The sequence below is a fragment of the Taudactylus pleione genome, unplaced genomic scaffold (assembly GCF_031769625.1).
Source record: "Taudactylus pleione unplaced genomic scaffold, aTauple2 ptg000842l, whole genome shotgun sequence".
Taxonomy (NCBI): Eukaryota; Metazoa; Chordata; class Amphibia; order Anura; family Myobatrachidae; genus Taudactylus; species Taudactylus pleione.
Genome location: NW_028285244.1, coordinates 2,745,160 through 2,765,078, shown reverse-complemented (window position 1 = coordinate 2,765,078; position 19,919 = coordinate 2,745,160). Strand labels below are relative to the sequence as shown.

Below are 19,919 nucleotides of genomic sequence, written 5' to 3'. Positions count from 1 at the left end.
GTAGACTCCGGTCACAGACTAGTGCCCGTAGTCTACTGAATGTGTCAGTATGCCGCGGCCCCAGATGGTGAGTGAACACGGGTCGCCCCTCTCTAAATACTCCCCTGTACCCAGCTTTAGTATGAACTAGGACCACACTGATAAAAGCTAGTTATGCTGATTATTAGGGCGTGCCCTGGTGATGTCATCGGGTCCTAGTAAAGTTTATGAAAACTTAGTGACTCTGCGCGCTTGGTTGTACGTTTGTAGTACAAATACAGATGTGTCCACATATATCTAGCCTCCATGCGCGTTAAACCGCCTTTCTAATGACGCCATACTTTGGCGTGACTCGGTAGCACAGAGCGTCTTTTCGTGCAACCGTTTCCCTAAAAATGCGTCTAATTCGCAAAGCGATGCAGATAGACAGCTCAAGCAGCTCCTGCTGATTAAAAAGATATACGACATGCCTATATTCTGTGTGCGAGTGCAGCTGTATCTGCATGCGAAATGCTACGTTACAGTGTCGCAGCCGCTGACACTAGAACGTAGCATTCCAAGGGAAAAAGATGCACGAAAAGATGCTGGGTGCTCCGGAGTCGCACGGCGCTCATGCGTTATGTGTGACGCGCACAGAGGATAGATGTATGTGGACACATCTGTACATATATACACACTGCTACTTCTCATTAACTCCTCTCCTCTAATACGCTCTCTGATGACTTGGCACTCATACTGTAATACAGATCCGTTTCATTTCACGCTGCAGTCCAAACGCATAAGAAACCCCAAAAGCTGCAATTAATTAGGATTGCTACATAAAACCTTTAATCAGTACATTTTAGGATTCATATATGCTTTCTATTTCGCAGATTGAGCAGTTTATTGTTTACAGTGGACCAGAGCTGGTTAGGGTTTTTTTTTTTTTTTAACACTTTAAATCAGAGATTGTAACATTTTGGCTGGTCCGGCATGTCTACAGCAGTATCACAAACACAATCAGAGTGGAGAGAAATGCTGCTGATTACTGCCTGCAAGGCCTTTCATTATCAGGTACAGATCAGAGGGATCAAAATGCTATAAAAAAATATTCACATAATAATCCAAAAATGTTCTTAGTAACTGGCAGAGTTCTAGTTTAATGAAATCCAGTGCGTGGCTCTGTACCCAAAGTGTACCAACATCTATACACATGCATACAGAATCTGAACCCATGTTCATGAGCATGTATCCTGACGTGCCCCAGTTACATCACTGGTTCTTAAGGTGCCCACACACATACTGACTTGCTCCCAATCAGCCGATGTACACGATTTCCCCTGAACTCTCCCCAGGCAGTCGTGGTCACGATTTGGGGTTAAAAATGTCCAATCTGACTTAAGATCCATCTTGCAGCCAGTGCATTGTATCCCAGATTGGCTAATCTGCCATACAGCACGGCAGATCTGAAGATGCGAGGTACGACGAGCGGGGACGAGCATCGGCATCGTGATCAAGAGTAGAAACTCACGATTTGGCCATTTTTTACCTGATCTGTCGTCACGATTCGTCGAAATCGGACAAATTGGATGAAAAGTCGGTATGTGTGTGGGCACCTTTAGTGAATCTATAAGATGTATTCCCATAAATATTGGTCTAGTGCACAATACAGCTGCTTCCACTGTGTAATAAAACATACATACAATATAGAGAGTGAGTATAGGGACAGAGGCTAGATCTACATAGCCAAGCTGTCAATTGCTTAATCTAGTGGCTCCTAAATATTTCTAGAATCATTGCGTACTAAATTATCAGCATTCTTTTTTTACGACACACCTAGGCCAAAAGTTTCTTATTGAAAAATGTATAAAACAAATTATAAAATTAAGTATTGTGCTTACTTGTCATCCTTAGGTTCAGTTAAGTGGTGGAGGACAGGGTTCAGCTTCTGTTTGTCCACATATTTTATGATAGGCTAAATCAGAGCTAGTAGTAAAAATTACATGGACCATAAATAATTTGATTTGGTCCGGGATCACCAAACCGAGGCACCCGGCACCCACTTTGGGAACCACTGGCTTAATCCAAATGTTATTTGCACCTTTGGATGCAAATAATTTATTGAAGACATGCTGTTGTTGTTATTATGATTATCATATTGTATTTATAAGGTGCACACGGTATCCTTACAGTGCAATAAAAAAAAAAAAAAAAAACTTTTCACTTTTAGAGTTTCAGAACGTAAGTACAATACACAAGGGCTGACCATAGAATAAGTACCAAATATTACAATAAACTTTGGTTTTGTCATAAAAAGGCAGAAATCTTTTGGCCATTTAGGAGTTAATATGTTTAATCAACGCTTGCACCAAATTTAAAATGACACTAAAACACCACAACTGTTGTGAACTGAAGAATCAGAGGTCATTGTGTAATTCATCCCTTAGCAGCCTAGGACACAGCACCTGCAATTATTTCACAACTATAATCAGTATCTGCTATAATAACAGCACATGTGCACAGCTGAGAATAATGGGCCCCATCCATCTGCGATGGATTGCGGCCATCCCGCAATGCTGCAACCCGGCATCGCAGAAATCCAACATGTTGGATTTTGCCGATCGCCATCATAAAATGATCACGATCGTCAAATTGCCGACATTTAACAAGGCAAATGTCTGCGATCCGGCGACTTATCGCAGAACATCGATGGTGTCCGATTGGAAGTTTCCGATGGGCGATCAGAAATTTCCGATTGCATCCCTGCATCGCGACGATCCGTCGCAGATGTATGGCCCCCTTTACACAATTTGCCCTCACCAAAGATGGCCACCAAAGCACAAGACACAGGGAAGACACATCCAGTAACCTATCCAGGATCTTCATAGCAACTTCCTTTTTGATCATAGAAGGACATAAGGTACGCACACAAACCAATATAAAATTTGTCATATCTAACATGGATCAGCATATATACTAAATCAGTCAAATGGAAATGAAGAAGCACTTTATAAATTACACAATACAATGATTCTTGGGACATCGATTTCAAATTAAAAGAAAAGAATCAGTGATGAACGTTTTAAAAGAGAATAGAACAAAAGACAGGACAGGAGTTGGAGCAGTAATTGTTATATACTTATTAAAGATTTTCAGAACCACAGTAATAAGGTGCAAGTGCTAAGAGAGCAATTAGAGAAACAGAAGTATGAAAAAAAGTGGGCTAAAAACAGGTCAGGGTCACATCTTAACAAGGGCAGCACTTTCTAGTACAGTTATTACAAATAATTCTCTAATTCCTTACAAAAGTATTTTACGCAATTTTGTATTGTACGTGTAAAGACATGATTTTGGTACTTACCGATAAATCCCTTTCCCCAATTCCACAGAGGATACTGGAGTCTCAGTACAGCGCGGTATAGATGTGGGATAACCGGGAGCTGGCACTTTAATAAAACTACATAGTAGCTAGCTCCTCCACCTCTATATCCCCCTACAGGTCAGTCTTTAAGAAACTGTGCCCGAGGAGAGCTGGAAAATAGAATAGAGGAGAAGAGAAGCTACAACATACATGAACAAACAAGCAAATACGCAAACAAATCAAGCAGATCTTGAAGAAAAACGACTGTCCAAAGCAGGAAGAATAACCAATGCAGGTGGAACAGCGCCGGGTGGGCGTCCAGTGTCCCCTGTGGAATCGGAGAAAGGGATTTATCGGTAAGTACCAAAATCCTATTTTCGCCTTTATCCACTAGGGGATACTGGAGTCTTAGCACAGTGGGGACGTCCCAGAGCTCACATCCCGGGCGGGAGAGAGCTGAGAACCCTGCAAAATAGCACGGTCATACTGTGAAGCAGATGCCGCAAACGTGTCAAAACGGTAAAACTTTGCAAAAGTATGCCGGCCTGACCAAGTGGCTGCCCGACAAAGCTGGGTCAGGGAAACACCGCAGGCAGCCGCCCACGAAGGACCCACCAAGCGTGTAGAATGCGCTGTGATTGAAGTAGGAGGTTGTTTTGATGCAGCCACATAGGCTTGTCTGATTGTCAGACTAATGCATCAAGAAATAGTTGCCTTAGAAGCCGGTAAGCCCAGACGCACCATATCATATCGAACAAACAGCGTATCAGACTTCCGGAGGGATGCAGTCCTATCAACATAAATCCGAAGAGCCCGGACAACGTCTAGGGATCTGGAAGCCGAAGAATCGTCTTTAAACACCGGAACCACAATTGGTTGGTTGATGTGAAACGCAGACACTACCTTAGGCAAAAAAGATAACTGCGTACGTAGCTCAGCCCTATCCTCATGAAAAATGAGGTAAGGTGGATGACAAAAAAGCACCCCTAGCTCTGACACACGCCTAGCAGAGGCGAGCACCAAAAAGAGAACCACTTTCCATGATAAAAATTTTAATTCCACAGTCTGTAAAGGTTCAAATAGGGAAGACTGGAGAAAAGAGAGGAACAAATCCAAATCCCATGGGGCCGTTGGAGGTACAAACGGAGGTTGTAACCTGACAACCCCTTGTAGAAAATGTTTGGACATCCGGCAATAATGCTAGTTTCTTCTGAAAGAAAATCGACAGAGCCGATATTTTAACCTTCAAAATCCCAGATGAAGACCTGCTGATAAACAAGCCTGTAGAAAAAGAAGCAGCCTGGCTAAGTTGAATTCTGATGGTGGCGCACCTTTGCGTTCACACCAAGAGACATACGCCTTCCATATACGATGATAGTGCTTTGAGGTAACTTCCTTCCTAGCCCTTAACATAGTAGGAGTCACACTGGAAGGGATACCCTTTCTTTCAACAGCCACACCGTCAAACGAAGCAGCTTTAAGTCCTGATAAACGGACCCTGTTGCAATACATCTTCTTGCAGAGGAAGAGGCCACAGGTCGTCTATCAGTAGAAGACGCAGGTTGGAATACCACGCCCGTCTGAAGCCACCAACAGAACCTTTACCCTTTCCCGTTTGGTTCCTTGAAGCAGACGAGGAAGAAGTGGGAGTGGTGGAAACAGATAAACAAACTGAAACCGGCCAGGAGTTGTTAGAGCATCCACTGCCACCGCCTGTGGATCTCTTATCCGTGACCAGTAAAGTGGCAGTTGATGGTTCAACCACAACGCCATGAGATCTACTTGAAGGAGACCCCAACGCTGAATCAGTTGTTGAAAGACCTGTGGATTGAGCTTCCATTCTCCCGGATGAATGTCTTGTCGACTGAGGTAGCCGGCCTCCCAATTTTCTACCCCATGGATGAAAATTGTTGATATCGCTAGAGCAAATTCCTCTGCCCAGAGAAGAAAGCGGCTTGACTCCCTCATGGCGGACCGACTCTTGGTGCCGCCTTGTCTGTTGATGTACGTCACAGCCGGACTGCACTCTGATGGCACGGCCCTTCAACAGAGGATGTGCTACCTGAAGAGCATAGAACACGGCCCTTAGCTCCAGAATGTTTATGGGAGGTACAGCCTCCAGTCGAGTACAGTGGCCCTGAAAGTGTCTTCCCTGAGTCATTGCCCCACATCCTCTCAGACTGGTGTCTGTGGTGAGGAGAATACATTCCCACATTGCAAACCGCTTGCCTGCCAATAGGGGATAGGAATTCAACCACCAAAGAAGAGATGTTTGAGTACTGGGTGACAGTTAAACTCGCTGGTGAAGAAAAAGGTGGGAGACTGACCACAGAGAGGAGGCCCAGTTGGAATGGACGGGCATGGAACCTCCCGTATTGGATGGACTCGAAGTTCGCAACCATCTTCCCCAGAAGGCGAATACACAGGTGTACTGACACCCTGCTATGACACAGTATCAATCGCACCATGTGTTGGATGGAGGTGACCTTTTCCTGTGGAATGCATACCTTCTGCTCCAAAATCATCACTAGGAAGGCAAACGCTGAGTAGGCTGTAGTAATTCAGGATCCATCCGTGTTGTAACAGAAGACTCTGTTACCCGGATGTCCTGCAGTAATTGAGTGACTGAGGGAGCCTTGAGAAGCAGTTCGTCCAAGTACGGGCCGATAGTAACCCTTTGAATCCGAATAAGGGCCATCATTACTGCCATGACCTTCGTGAACACTCTTGGTGCTGATGAAATGCCGAAAGGTAAGGCCCGAAATTGAAAATGAGAGGCCCGCACTGCGAACCGAAGGAATGCCTGATGAGGAGGCCAAATGGGAATGTGTAGATAGGCATCCTTTATGTTCAAGGATACGAGAAACTCGTCCCTCTCGAGCCCTGCAAAGACAGACTGCAGGGACTCCATTTTGAACTTGAACTTGAAGGTCCGCAAATAAGGATTAAGATGTTTCAAGTTCAGAATGGGTCTCACTGAGCCGGCGTGGGAACTACAAACAAGCTGGAATAAAAGCCTTGACCCTGCTGATGGATAGAGACATGAACTATTACTCGAGAAGACAGTAGCTTTTCTATTGCTTCCTGTATTACAACCCATTTGTCCGCTGATGCCAGCAAACCGGTTGTAAAAAAAAAAAAAAAAAAATGAGGAGGAGGTTGGATCTGAAAATTCAACTTCAACCCCTGAATAATGATGTCCCAGACACACGTGTCCTGGCAAGACTTGATCCAAACTTCTTTGAAATTGCGAAGGCGAACTCCCACCCTGGTGTACCCTAGGAGAGAAGGGAGCGCTTCATGCTGGAGGCTTAACTGAAGACTTATCCTGCTGGTAGGAGGATGCAGTGACTCTATCCCTGTTTCTGGAACCATGGGAGACAGCGGCGAGCTCCTCTGTCACGACCCCTGAATCTCTCTGGGATACGAAAGGACGGTCCAGCAAGGGTTTCCTAGGAGGAGGAGCAGCAGCAGATGGGAGATAAGTGGACTTACCACCTGTGGCTTGAGATATCCACTTATCCAGTTCCGTTCCAAACAGAGCTTCCCCTGTGAATGGAAGCTCTCCCACGGCTCTCTTAGATTCCGCATCCGCCTGCCATTGTCTCAGCCACAGGGCTCTGCGGGCTGAGACAGCCAAAACCGAGGATCTAGAGGAAAGACTACAAATATCTTTTGAAGCCTCTCCAAGAAAAGAAGCAGACTCTGCAATCTGTTCCGCTAGCGGAACCAGATCCTCCGCCGGAACACCAGTATTAAGGCCCTCAGCAAGCTGCGTTGCCCATGCTTCCACCGCCTTGTTGACTAACAGCTGACTAATGCGGGTCGAAGGGACACCCCCGCTACAGTATACACAGACTTTAAGGTAGTTCCTAACGTCCTGTCAGAAGACTCCTTTAAAAAACTGCTCCTGGAACAGGGAGCACCGTCTTTTTAGACAGACGTGACAGTTAAGGGCCCACTAAAGGAGATGTTTCACATAATTTCCTGCTGGAAAGGGATAGTAGGGTAAAAGTTTATGTGAGATCTGAAACTTTTATCTGGGTGTTTCCACGCTGAGGTAAGGATCTCGTCCAATTCCTCAGACACTGGAAAGGAGGCTGCTAGTTCTTTGTTTCTTATTAAAGATAGACGGCCTAAATTTCACAGGGTCCATGTCCTCAACATGTAACACCTGGCGTATAGCTGCAATCAGCGCCTCTACACCCTGAGATACAGGCTCCGCTTCCTCTGGCTCCTGTTCCTCTATAGGGTCCTGTACCTCCCCTTCCTCTGTATCAGGCATGTCGTCCTTTTCCGGATCATCCCACATAAGGGGATTCGGTATTAGTCTCCTAACAGGGACACCAGAGGACGATGCCATGGGAGGAACCTGGGCTGACATAACCCTTGTGAGCCCTTCTACAGACCTGGCTAAAGACCATGCCCAGTATGGTTCAAAGAAGGCAGACCTCTGAGATCTTTCAACCTCTCTCTCCCTGCGAGAAGCTTCCAGCTCTGTAGACATTTGAGACATGACTACTGTAATTTAATCAGCCCAAATAGGGTGTTGTGGAGATGCTGCAGTCTGTGTTTCTGAAACACACTTCTCACACAACAGGGAACTGGATGATAGTCCCTGTGTAAACTTCTCTGCACAATTCTTACAGGAGAAAGCTTTTTGTGCAGCCTTAGACCCCTTTGAAGTCATGTTACCAAATCACTGTTCACACACACACACACACACACAGTGAAAAGTTAGTGATACCCACACACTCAGAGAGACTGTTTAGAAAGAAGAGATTAAGGGCATAGAGGGAGTTTATGCTATTAACCCAGCCCAACCAGCGCTGATGCAGAGACCAGTGCTGTGTAACACAATATAATGTGCTGTAATCGCTGTGTAAACACTGTCTAACCTGCTCTTCACAAGTCTAACCCCACTGTGCAGTCACAATCTGGGCAGACAGGTCTCTCTTCTGCATTTGCAGCAGCCTGTGCTTCTAAAATGGCCACCAGCCTCCTTCTGGGAGAGCTGGGGCAGCTGGGAGGCAGGAGCAGAACTGTGTTAGGCTCCACCCCCTCAGTTCTGGCACCTTTCAGCGCTGTATCAGTTGCTGCTTTTTAATGCCCGCCTGTCATTTTCTCCTGGCCACCCTGCTACTCGGGGTGCCAGGAATCACTAACCTTCTTGCTGCCAAATGCTGCTGGTGCCGGGCTGAGCTAATGGGGGACCGCGACGAGCGTCGCACGCTGCGCGTTTGGGTACCCCCCAGAGACAGTGGTCTCTGTAGCTGAAGACCCCACGGCACGCCACAAGCAGTGGCGGTGAGGTCTCCCCGGCAGTTCCAACGAAGCAGACAGGCAGGGACAGTGAGCTACCTGTCTGATCCTTTTGCTGGTCGAGGATCGTTGATTTTTAGCAGAGCTCTTTGTATGTGACCAGCTCCCTTGGCACAAAATTAAGACTGACCTGTAGGGGGGGTATAGAGGGGGAGGAGCTAGCTAATATTCAGATTTATTAAAGTGCCAGCTCCCGGTTATCCCACATCTATACCCACTGTACTGAGACTCCAGTGTCCCCTAGTGGATGAAGGAGAAATTAGCTACCAGCTGCGTGCGCCAGTCATTTAGCAATCATGACCACATTACTCCTCCTATGTTGTTGTCAGTAGATCACATGCATTTACCAGTCTATAAACAGCTTGTTCTATTCAGTCAAAAGGGGAGATGTATCAATCCTTGGAGAGAGATACACTGTAAAGAAGTTGCCCCAAAAATAATAATCAGTGTCTGTCACTTCATAGACTGTGCTAGGATAAATGGCAGAAAGAAGCTGATTGGTTGCTTTGCGCAACTTCTCCACTTTCTTTCTCTCTCGCTCTCTCCAAGGGGTCTATTTACTAAGCATTGTTAGGAGTGAAAAGTGATAAGGTGCCAGCCAATCAGCTCCTGTCATTTTTTCAAACACAGCCTGTGAGATGGCAGTTAGGAGCTGATTGGCTGGTACCTTATCACTTTTTACTCTGTCTCCCTTCACTGCTTAGTAAATAGTCCCCCAAGGCTTGAAACATCTGCCCCATAATCCAATCAGATATTGGTTAACCAGAATAAATTGTTCATGTGTGTGGCCAGTTTCACGCAATTCACTATTTGCCACAGTGAAATATTTCCCAATCACAAATAGTTCAATGCCAGGAAAAGAAATGGAGGGTAGGGAGAAATTTTGCCATAACAGACATATTAAAGCTGGTTATGTTTATTTATAGAGCAACGGAATATGCTGATGCAATATTAATGTCATAATAATAATAATAAATTACCCATAAACTTACCCCTTACTATCCGCAGCCTAAACCTAACCCTCCCCCAGACTAAACTTAACCTTCCCACCCTGCAACCTAACCTTCCTACCCTACAGCCCAGCCCTACCCCCACCCCGTAGCCTAACCCTCCCCTTAATACCCAACTCCTAATCCCAATACTTACTGTTGTGATGCCAGCAGCTGGGATTCTTACTAGTGTCGGGATTCTGAACGCCGGGATCTCAACTACATCCCATAGGTTTGACTATGAGCATTTCATAAACTCTTTACTATGTAAAAAGTGAACTACATTTGTATTCTGTCAGAAGAAGGGGACGCAGCAGCTTGAAAGCGTGCAAGGACTTCCCACATAGTTAGCTACTAAAAGGCAGCACATAAATCATATAATTTACACAATTTTCAATCTTACAATGGTATTTATAACAGTAGACTAAATGCATTGTAGTATTACCACTAGAGATTCAGGTGCTGGTTTTACAGGGGCAACTAAATTGAATATAAAACATGCCTGGTTTTGTATTGACTACTATTACCCCTTAAAATCCAGTGGGGCTTAAATCGCGGCGTCTGAAATGTAGCATGACTTGGTAAACCTTAAGAGTTGGCATGCCATGTGGATCATAGAGTTTCATTTTTATGGGTCAATTCAATTAGAGGCAATGTGACATTGTAAAGACAACCCTTCATCGCACTTGGCAATGACACCCTTCATTGCCCATAAATTGGCAATGACACCCTTCAGCACCCATTATTTGTGCATTTTAGTTTTGCAGCCTCATAGGCTTGTGTATTAAAATACGCAATTTGGGATATATACGTTAAGTGCAGCTAATGTGCGCGCTGCATCCTTCTAATTGAAACAACCCTATAATGCGTTCCATGTGCCTTTCTACAATGAAATAATAACAAATAAAAAAACGCTTCGCTGGACAAAAACCACCGTGACCTCTTGTAGCATTGTAAAATAGTATGTAGGTGAAATGATAGCCTTATTCTGTTTTACACTGGAATGTCTTTAAATAGCCAAGTGGTGCCTTGCAGGATACGATATGTAACAGGTTGATATAAACAGCAAGTACAAGTTCTCAGACTCCCACTAGAAGGCGGCTCGTTACTAGCAGCCCTCATTACTGCGGCCACAGCTGTACACTCACTGAAAGACAAGAGGCACAAGCTATGTACCAAGTGATGTAATACAGACGAGCAGCACATGGTTCGGGACAAACGTTAAAACAAGTCAACTTTCAAATTACTGTGTTTGAAAATAAGATGGTTTTATTTACATTTATTTTTATAAATCGGGGTGAGAATAATAAGGTTAATAAATAGGTTAGGTAAGGATTTAAATATCTTCAGATATTAACAAAATAAAACAATTTCATTCCGTTTTTGCCTATGCGAAAAGTCAAAGCACTGAAATAGGCGATACTTTTTCTCCACAGAATAGCAGGAGAAAAAAAGTGCAAAATCTATATCTTGGGGTGCAGATGTTGGGAAACCACTCAAAACCCTTGGTACACCCCCCAAAGGACAATTCACCCCCCGTCTCCCACCCAAAAAAAACAGGAACACTCCAAGAACGTCTTAAAACTTGGGGCGAAAATGAAAAAAGTGGGGGGAAAACTTCAAAAACTGGCGAAATAAGGCTCTGGGGGTGCTCTAAGAAGGGGCCAAGTGTTTTGGGGATTGCAGGTGCTTGTATGCAGGAGAAACTTCACTTTTCCAAAAACTTCCCATTACAGACATAAAAATATGCTAGTACCCATTTTCAGGTACCCCAAATTTGACAAGACTACTTTTTTTCACCAAAAAAACCTGCTAAATGCCATTCTTCACCAATATTGCAAGGACGCTAATAACAAGGATTTTAAACAACTTCAGTACACCAAATGTTTTATTCGGGCTATAGGAACACCTCTACATTGATCCCCTCTGTTAGCGCATACATTTTTGGGGTACAGACTGATTTCCCCAATTCTGACAGTACTTCCTGCCTGTTATGCATTCACCGCTTGCAGGTTTCGCCTGTTTTGTAATTGAATACGGCAAAAAGCGTGGACGCACACAATAAGTTTTCGCGTCCAAAACACGCGATGTAGGCGAAAAGTCGGGTAGGTAATTGAATACGACCCTTAGTATGCAAAAATATTGCATTACAGAACTCTTTAAAAAGAAACAAAAAAACATTTCTACAAAACTCAGTTCTTTATATTTTATTTTAGCTTTTCACAAAAGTTTTTAATGTTATTTATCATTGGACTGGGCTACCATATTAAGTAGCACTTTGCAGAGAATGGTGTCACTGTCCCTGCCCGGTTGGAGCTTACAGTTTACATTCTCTACCATACAAACCAGGTCTAATTTTGTTAGAATAAAAAATTATGAACCTACCAGTATATTTTTGGTCTGTGGGATAAACCCCAGGAAAAACTCTACAGTCAGTGGCCCCAGAACTGTAATGTAGCAATGATAACCACTGTGTCCCCCACCAATAGCTACTGAATTAATGAGAGAAGCTAGACAGGCTGGTCAGGAAGCCACAACATTAGGTGGACAAAGCGTACTGTGCTATAACGAACAGCACCCCCAAGGTGGAGAGGTATTATTTACAGAGTATTGCATCTGTTGGATCCATTTCTCATAGCGGAAGCGGCACAGGCTGGTCAGTATGGAGCTGGAGCTTCTCTGGGTAGAGACAATAAGAATAGTAATAATAAGATCACACATGTGCGATGACAGCAAAGCATAAGGGTATGATAAACCTGTGCCAGACCTATGTACATTTATTTTATGGTTGGGTACGCGATTCCATTGCACACAATGCCGGCGGCAGAATCCCTGGCGTCGGAATACCAATGGTGAAAATCCCATTGCATGCATGTAAGCAATCTAACCCGTTCCCTAACCTTACCCCTCCCTTACCGCAGCCTAACCCTCCCCATCCCCCTAGTGCCTAAAGGTGGCCATACATCAGACGCCGGATTTTGCGATCCGGCGATGCGATGTGCTGGCGTTTCTGGGTGGAAACGCCGACCTCCCACCATCGATGTTCTGCGATCCGTCGCCGGATCACAGACATTTTCCATGTTAAATGTTGGTGATTTGACGATCGCGAGAATTTTTGATCGCGATCGTCAAATCGGGAAAATCCAACATGTTGGATTTCTGCGATCCCGCGATGCCGGGTTGCCGCATCGCGGGATCGCGGCAATCCATTGCTGATGGATGGGCCCCATTACCCTAATACTCACCATTGTGACCGCAGCTGCCGGGGTTCTAGAGCCGGGAACGACTACATCCCTTATTTTATCTCTCTATATTTGGGAGAATTAGCAGATTACATAATTCGTTAAACCACTGATATTCATCCCAAAATGAAAAGGGAAGAAATGTGAATTTTCATCTCTTGTTTCCATCCCACACAAAATACATTGGCGTATGTACAGACACATATCTCAGGCAAACAGCGTTATTACAGACTTACTTATAATGATGTCTTCTCTATTATGATCAATAATGTTAATTTTTATTTCTGCTGTTTTTAATGCGTTTAATATGTAATCTGTTTCCTTGAAAGTCCCATAAAAATAAACTCAGTACATACCTAAACATCTCATGTATCAAACCCCATTATAAAAGCAAAAAAAGAATGGTCCAGAGCTTTATTAAGATGCTAGCGGTGGGATTACAGCGTTAAAGAAAATAGCCAGCAGCTGCTACTTCTATGTATATGACTCGGCAAGTCTGATCCACAAACCGACACTCCGAAACGATCTCGATAATAAACACGATAGACCAGCTGACAAGGGAACATAAAACATAAAGCTGAGGGGAGGGAGAGATCATTTAGGAGGGGGAGGGAAACGCTGGTTCAGTAGGAAGATTATATATTAAAAAAAAAAAACTACACACATATAAATGTCAGTCTCTAGTTGTACAAAAGTTCTCTATATAGATTATTTTATTTTTTATTATAAACATTATATAGCGCAGCATATTCCGTTGCGCTTTACATCTGGAAACATTAATAGAACAAAACTGGGTAGTAACATAAGACATAAAAGGTAAGAGGGCCCTGCTCGCAATTTTACAATCTACAACATTAAAATAACTGTACATAGGAAATTCTGTGGATAGTGATGTATTAAGATAACCAGAAACAATTTCAAAGGGAAAGAAAAGGTATATAAATAGCGTAGGCAAAACAATTACTTGTGTCTGACTATATCGCATCATACAGAGCACAGGTTACCCGCAAATTGTGGCTGCTCAAAAGAAACAAACAAACACTGTCCCTCTTTCCGGTAAAGTTGGACTAAAGCTACATGAAATATTGTGATGTCTTGTATAGGAGGGTAGTCAGTACTTTCACAACTATCCTTGAGTTTTAGAACACTGTACAAACAATTATTCTGTTAACTTCACATTGCCATAGTTCACTGAAAGGGCATCCGGTCAAAATCCCGACGGTCGGGATGCCGGCAGTTAGAATGCAGACGCCGGAATCCCGACACCTGTCAGAATCTAGGCAGCGGTATCCGTTAGTACTGGGATTACGGGGAGTGTTAGGGCTAGAGTTAAGCACTAGGGGGAAGGTTAGGCACTAAGGGGGAAGGTTAGGTTTATGGTGCGGGGAGGAGAGAGGGAGGTTAGGTTTAGGCACTAGGGGGAGGTTAGATTTAGGCATCAGGGCACAAGGGAGGATTAGGATACTGACCGACAAGTGTCGGTATCCTAATCCTGTCGGGATAGCGGCGTCAGGATTATGACCGCCGGCATCCTGTAACCAACCCAAAAGAAGGTTCATCCATGCCCTGCTATCAGCACATATAATGCACTCATACATACCCATACATAGATTTATTACACATACATATGTGTTATGTAGGCACTCAAATTGCAGTTCCCTTATTAAGTTTCTAATGATCATTAAAGCAGGTTACAAGTAGGAATTTTTTTTTAAACAATCCAGTAAAGCCCTGCTATAGAATGGGGGACTCAGCCCTTACTTCATTCTGTATACCAGTCTCTATTAAGTCACACTTCCCTTTTTATAGAAGGCCAGCTACCATCCTGACCACCTGTAGGTTTCTGCATTATAATCTATGGTTGGGGGAGGATAACACAGAGAAGGAGAGGTACAGTGATATATTTAACATTCTTATATTAAATTCAATGTAATTTCAATGTAGTAGATGGAACTACTTGTCTTACTTATGAACTGGCGTCCAGTCTCTTAATCCAGTTTCTATGGGAGCGATTCAATTCAATGCGATGTGAATAGGAGCTATTCACTCCGGTACACTTTACAATTGGGGACAAACAGTAATAGAACAAGACTGGGGAGGACAGACAGACATAGAGCATAAAGATAAATAGAGCCATGGCAGTACTTCTTGCATAGGTATATATGTATATATATTCAATATAACATTTTACAGATCAACCTGTTGGTAGTTGCTATACTGGACATAGTTTACTTTTTAACTTCATTTCCATATCATAACCATTATAACCAATTGTCTGTCCCTGTTCACTAAACCTAAACATCCATCATGCTTATACGTGCTCCAATGTCCCTCACCCCGTATCTACCTTTACGTCATGTTTACAGTTTATAACGTATAATTAGGTTCCAGAGACATAACACGTTTACTTACAATATTCTGTAGTCATGAAGCCAGGGAAAAGTCACAGTGGGCACGATTCGATTAAACGCTACGTGAATAGTGCCGGGAATGAGCTGCCGGAGCAATTCAATGCTGCGTGAAGTTAGGTCGGGGAAGGCTCATTCTCGCCCCTTAAACAGGGTGTTTAGGCGCGAGAACAGGCATTCTCCGGCTAAACTTCCCGGCGCTAAGGGCAGAAAACAGCATCGCGCCTGGACTTTTGTCGGATTTCTGCTCGCATTCCCGGTGGGATGCGAGAAGAAATCCTTAGTTGGGCTTAGCAGCGCAAATTAATTGAATAGCTCAGGGAGCCGATTCCCGGCGCTATTTACTTTGCTTTGAATAGAATCGTGCCCAGTGTGACTGGCTTAATTTTTTAAATGTATTAACTGACAATTCTAGAGAGCACAGTGTTACTCAAAGGAAGGCATTCATTTCAAAGCTAAGTGGTACCAGGCACTGCAGCTCATATCGGCTAGTTACTGCAATGTTGACAGCGCAAGTTTTTGCAAAGCCGATAGGCACAATGTGCCGTTCCGGGACAGTACATTGCGTCCACCGCTTTGAATTTAATTCAACCCGAATGTGTGGCAGCCTATTTACATGTGAAGTACCCAAAATCAACATTGTCACATCATGATCATCTGCAGCCCTTCTACTAACAATACCAATCATAGGAGACTATGACAGACTCCTTTACACACTAAAGCTGCATACACACGTAAAGATTATCTGTCCAGCCATCCAACTAGTTGATTGGTTGGAATGAAAATCTGGTAAGGTATGAAAGCAAATGAAAGCAAATGACCATCAGCAATTTGCTCCCAAACGTTGGAAAATGGACAAAAACTGTTTGAACAAATTGTTTAGATCAAACATTTAACAAACTTGTCTGACGACCATATTCATCTGTTTTCTGGCATTTAGGAGCAAATTGCTGATCATCAGTTACTCCCATACGTTACCAGATTTTCATTCCAACTAGTTGGATGGCTGAACAGAAAATATTTACGTGTGTATGCAGCTTTAGGTTTGTCAATCAAAGATTTCCTTTGTATTAGGTCCTATTATTCTGATCAGTAATAATACTGGGAGAATAATGGTTAACTTTCATTCAAAAGAAATCTGCAATTTAAAAAAAAACACAAAACATTTCTCACTGATAATATAAACAATGTACAAAACAAATAGATAGAAATAAGTCATAATTTGAACACTTTACTCCGATTGCGGTTGATAGGTGGAAAGATAGCATAATAAATAAAAACAAAGTTGCGGATGCCAATGTGTGTTTCCCAATCAGTGTCAAAATAGACATTGAATATCCAAACTGTGTGTGTCTTAATGTTGGAAAGCCATGGCATCACAAGTACATTATTTAATAAACTTTCACAATAATATAGATACTGAGCAATAATATTTCCTGCAGTTATAGCAACTGGACACTTTGCTTTTATAGTCTAGAGGTGCATACACACGGTATGATTAAAATGGATGATATGAATGATTACGATGTCAATCATATCGTTATCGTTCATATCGTGCATTTCGGTGCCCAACGACCCGCGATGCGTGGGCACGTATGGTCGATATCGACCATTGCCCGTGCATGCAGGCCAACTTGGTCGATATCGACCAGGTTACTATAGGGACCTGTGATCATTGATCGCGGATCGCTATAGTCGTTGGTGGTGTGCTGGATGATCGATATCGACCGTCCAGCACACCCAGGAGATCTATATCGTTATCGATCATCCCGTCTGTACGCACCATAGGGCCTTGACCACACTAGTCTGATATTGCCATCTGTGACCCGAAAATCACCACTATTGGCCTGAGTGTGCGGTCATCTTCTAAATGAACTAATAACCCCTTATCATTGCTGACAATGATCTGGGCACTGAGCCCAAGGGGACGAATATCACCTTACTTCACCTCCTATGTGCAGCCAAAAATTGGACAATGATCCAGTTACTCAGTGCACATGCCAAGTGGTGTAAATGGCAGGTTGGCACTTTATTACTAAATACCCACAATGTCTTCCATATAAACAATATATGCCAGCCACTCATAACACTCACAAGTGTAATGCATTAGGGACATCTATGCTGATGCCTAGGTGGTCATTTCTAACATGAACAAATCATTGTCAGCATATTTCCAATTAAATTTGAAATACACCATTAACAAATGTAGAGCAAACGACACCAGCTGTGATCTGTGCCGCGAGGCGGACAGTGGGTGCAACTGGCTATGCCAGGAGTACTCCAACTGGTATTGTATAAGTGTGCACTAAACAATTAGCCCAGAAACAGGATACACACAAATTGTACACAACATGTTATAAAGTGCAAACAGCCCTAGTTAACAGCATAATATATATAGAGAGACACTACAGCTCTGTACAGCCCCAGTAACTTGCTGTAGGTGTGACCAGTCTGTGCCTCCTCCCATGATGTGAGACTACAAGTCCCAGCATGCCATGTCTGCCAGTGCAGGCTGGGAGGTCACAGCTAGGACCTGTTGCTGTTGGAGAGGAGGTAGAGGCACAGGTCCAGTATAGTCTATGCGTATGCGGCCGCCCACACCCCCCTTGCTCACCTGTGCGCACACCCTTTGCAGGGCTCCGGTCCCCCAGCGTTCGCTCCCTCTGACCAGCAACACTCCGGAACACGCGGCCCCAGCGCCAGCGAGGGCCACTGCGGCGACACGGGCAGCGCCGGGCGGGATCCGCAACGCGGGGCCACCGCGGGCCACCCATCTGCGGGCTAAGCCTGAGATCGCCGCTCTCCAGGCCGCCATCTTTCCGGAAGTGTCAGCTCAGCTGTCAGTGGGCGCCCAGGTCTCGCGAGAACGCGTGACGTCACGGCGGCAGGTCGGTTAGCCACACCGTATGTATAGTACAGGGAATGGGATACACACACAGTACAGGTGCCTGCTGTGTGTCCCTACACACACCACCTGGCCACAATTACATACAGATCAACTATTAATAGGTAAAATAAAAATTGGGTGACTTGCTATATTGAAAATATTTTTAAGTGCCAAAAGTCATGGGATAGATGCCTACCATCATGTAGGACCACCTCTAGCCCGACGAAGCGCAGCAATTTAACGTAGCATCGATTCCACAAGTGGACTGAAGACCTTTGGAGAGATGTTGACCCATGCCGTCAGGATAGCTTCCCTCAGCTCCCTGATATTTGTAGGTACAGGATCTTGGCTGCAAATGCATAAATGCTCTTTTGGACTCATGTCGGGCAAAAGTGGTAGCCACACCATTCGTCGGAACTCTCCAGAACCAATTCTGGACAACCTGGGACCGGAAGCATGGTGTATTATCCTGATGGAATATTCCATCGTTGTGGGGGTACATTGAGTCCATGAAGGGCTGCAAATGGTCATCAAGCTGTGCAATGCAGTTACCGGTCAATGACGTGTTCAGGCAGACCGAACCCATATGACGTGAACACACCCCATACCATTACGGAACCACCACCAGCCTGCACAGTGACAACTGGGGTCAATGGCCTCATGGGGTCTGTGCCACCCCCAAACCCTGCCATCAGCCCGAAACAACTGAAACCGTGACTCATAGGACCACACTCTGCTGCCAGTCCTCCGGGGTATAATTAGCAACGTCACAAGCCCAGGTGAGGTGCTGTGTCTAATGTTAACGGACACTCTGGTGGGACCTTTGCTCTCATATGCCATGGAAGCTAAAGAACGCTGCACTGACCTGCTGGATATGCGTTCAGTACCTCCTGCATTGAATGTGGATTTGAGCCAGTGTCGCTTGTCTGTTACCATGGACAATTCTGGCCGGACGCCGCTGGCCACGATAATTAAGCACCCACTCTCATGCCCTGTTCGTAATCCGATACTTTGCATTGTCTTGCGCTGAGCAGCAAAGGTTGATTTGCGAGATGTCAGATTACAACTAATCCAGGACTGGGCATTCCCAAGACATCACAGTACGGTGGCGCCACCCACCATTACTTTACATACTGCTATCCCATGAGTTTTGGCACTTCAGTACATATATATACAGTGTATGTATGTGTGTTTTTGTGTGTATACATATATATATATATATATATATATATATACACAAATAGAGAAGCGCACTCACCAGACTTGATTCACGGCAGTAGATAGTAGAAAAAACTTTATTCTTTCATAAAAACACTAGGAGTTTGTTATTGGTTGACGTTTCGACCCATACAAGGACCTTTCTCAAGACCACCACTCCACCACAAGGTCAGCAACCATGGCATTGAATCACTGGCCGTTCAACACTTTGCCTTCTTAATCAAAGCGGGATTACTCAATCATATATGAACCAGTCACAGCAGTTTATGTATTTTTATACAAACTTGGAGAAAAATCTTTGACTGAGCTCCATCTACTTCTTCCTGGACAGCTTGGAAAGGATTGTTAGCCTCTATAATCTAAATATCCTAATAATATTGAAAACTGAATCATTTTGTACTGGAAACTCCAAGAAATAACCCATGACAGGGCTTCTATGCACAGCAATACAACTAGAGCACCTCAAATAGAAAAATGTTGGCAGTAGCGATTTCATTATAGTCGGGGCCGCTGAAATCAGCTAGTGTGTGTGTA

General features: G+C 44.2%; 1 protein-coding gene across 1 annotated transcript in view; it reads right to left on the bottom strand.

Annotated features, from left to right (window-relative positions):
- Nucleotides 1-18,147, bottom strand: part of MICU2 (mitochondrial calcium uptake 2) — a 311,942-nt gene extending 293,795 nt beyond the window's left edge. The window contains exon 1 of the mRNA XM_088458594.1: nt 17,895-18,147. Within this exon, the coding sequence (XP_088314720.1) occupies nt 17,895-18,095 (201 nt within the window). The 5' untranslated portion in view covers nt 18,096-18,147. The remainder of the gene's footprint in view (nt 1-17,894) is intronic.
- Between the last annotated feature and the right edge of the window lie 1,772 nt (nt 18,148-19,919).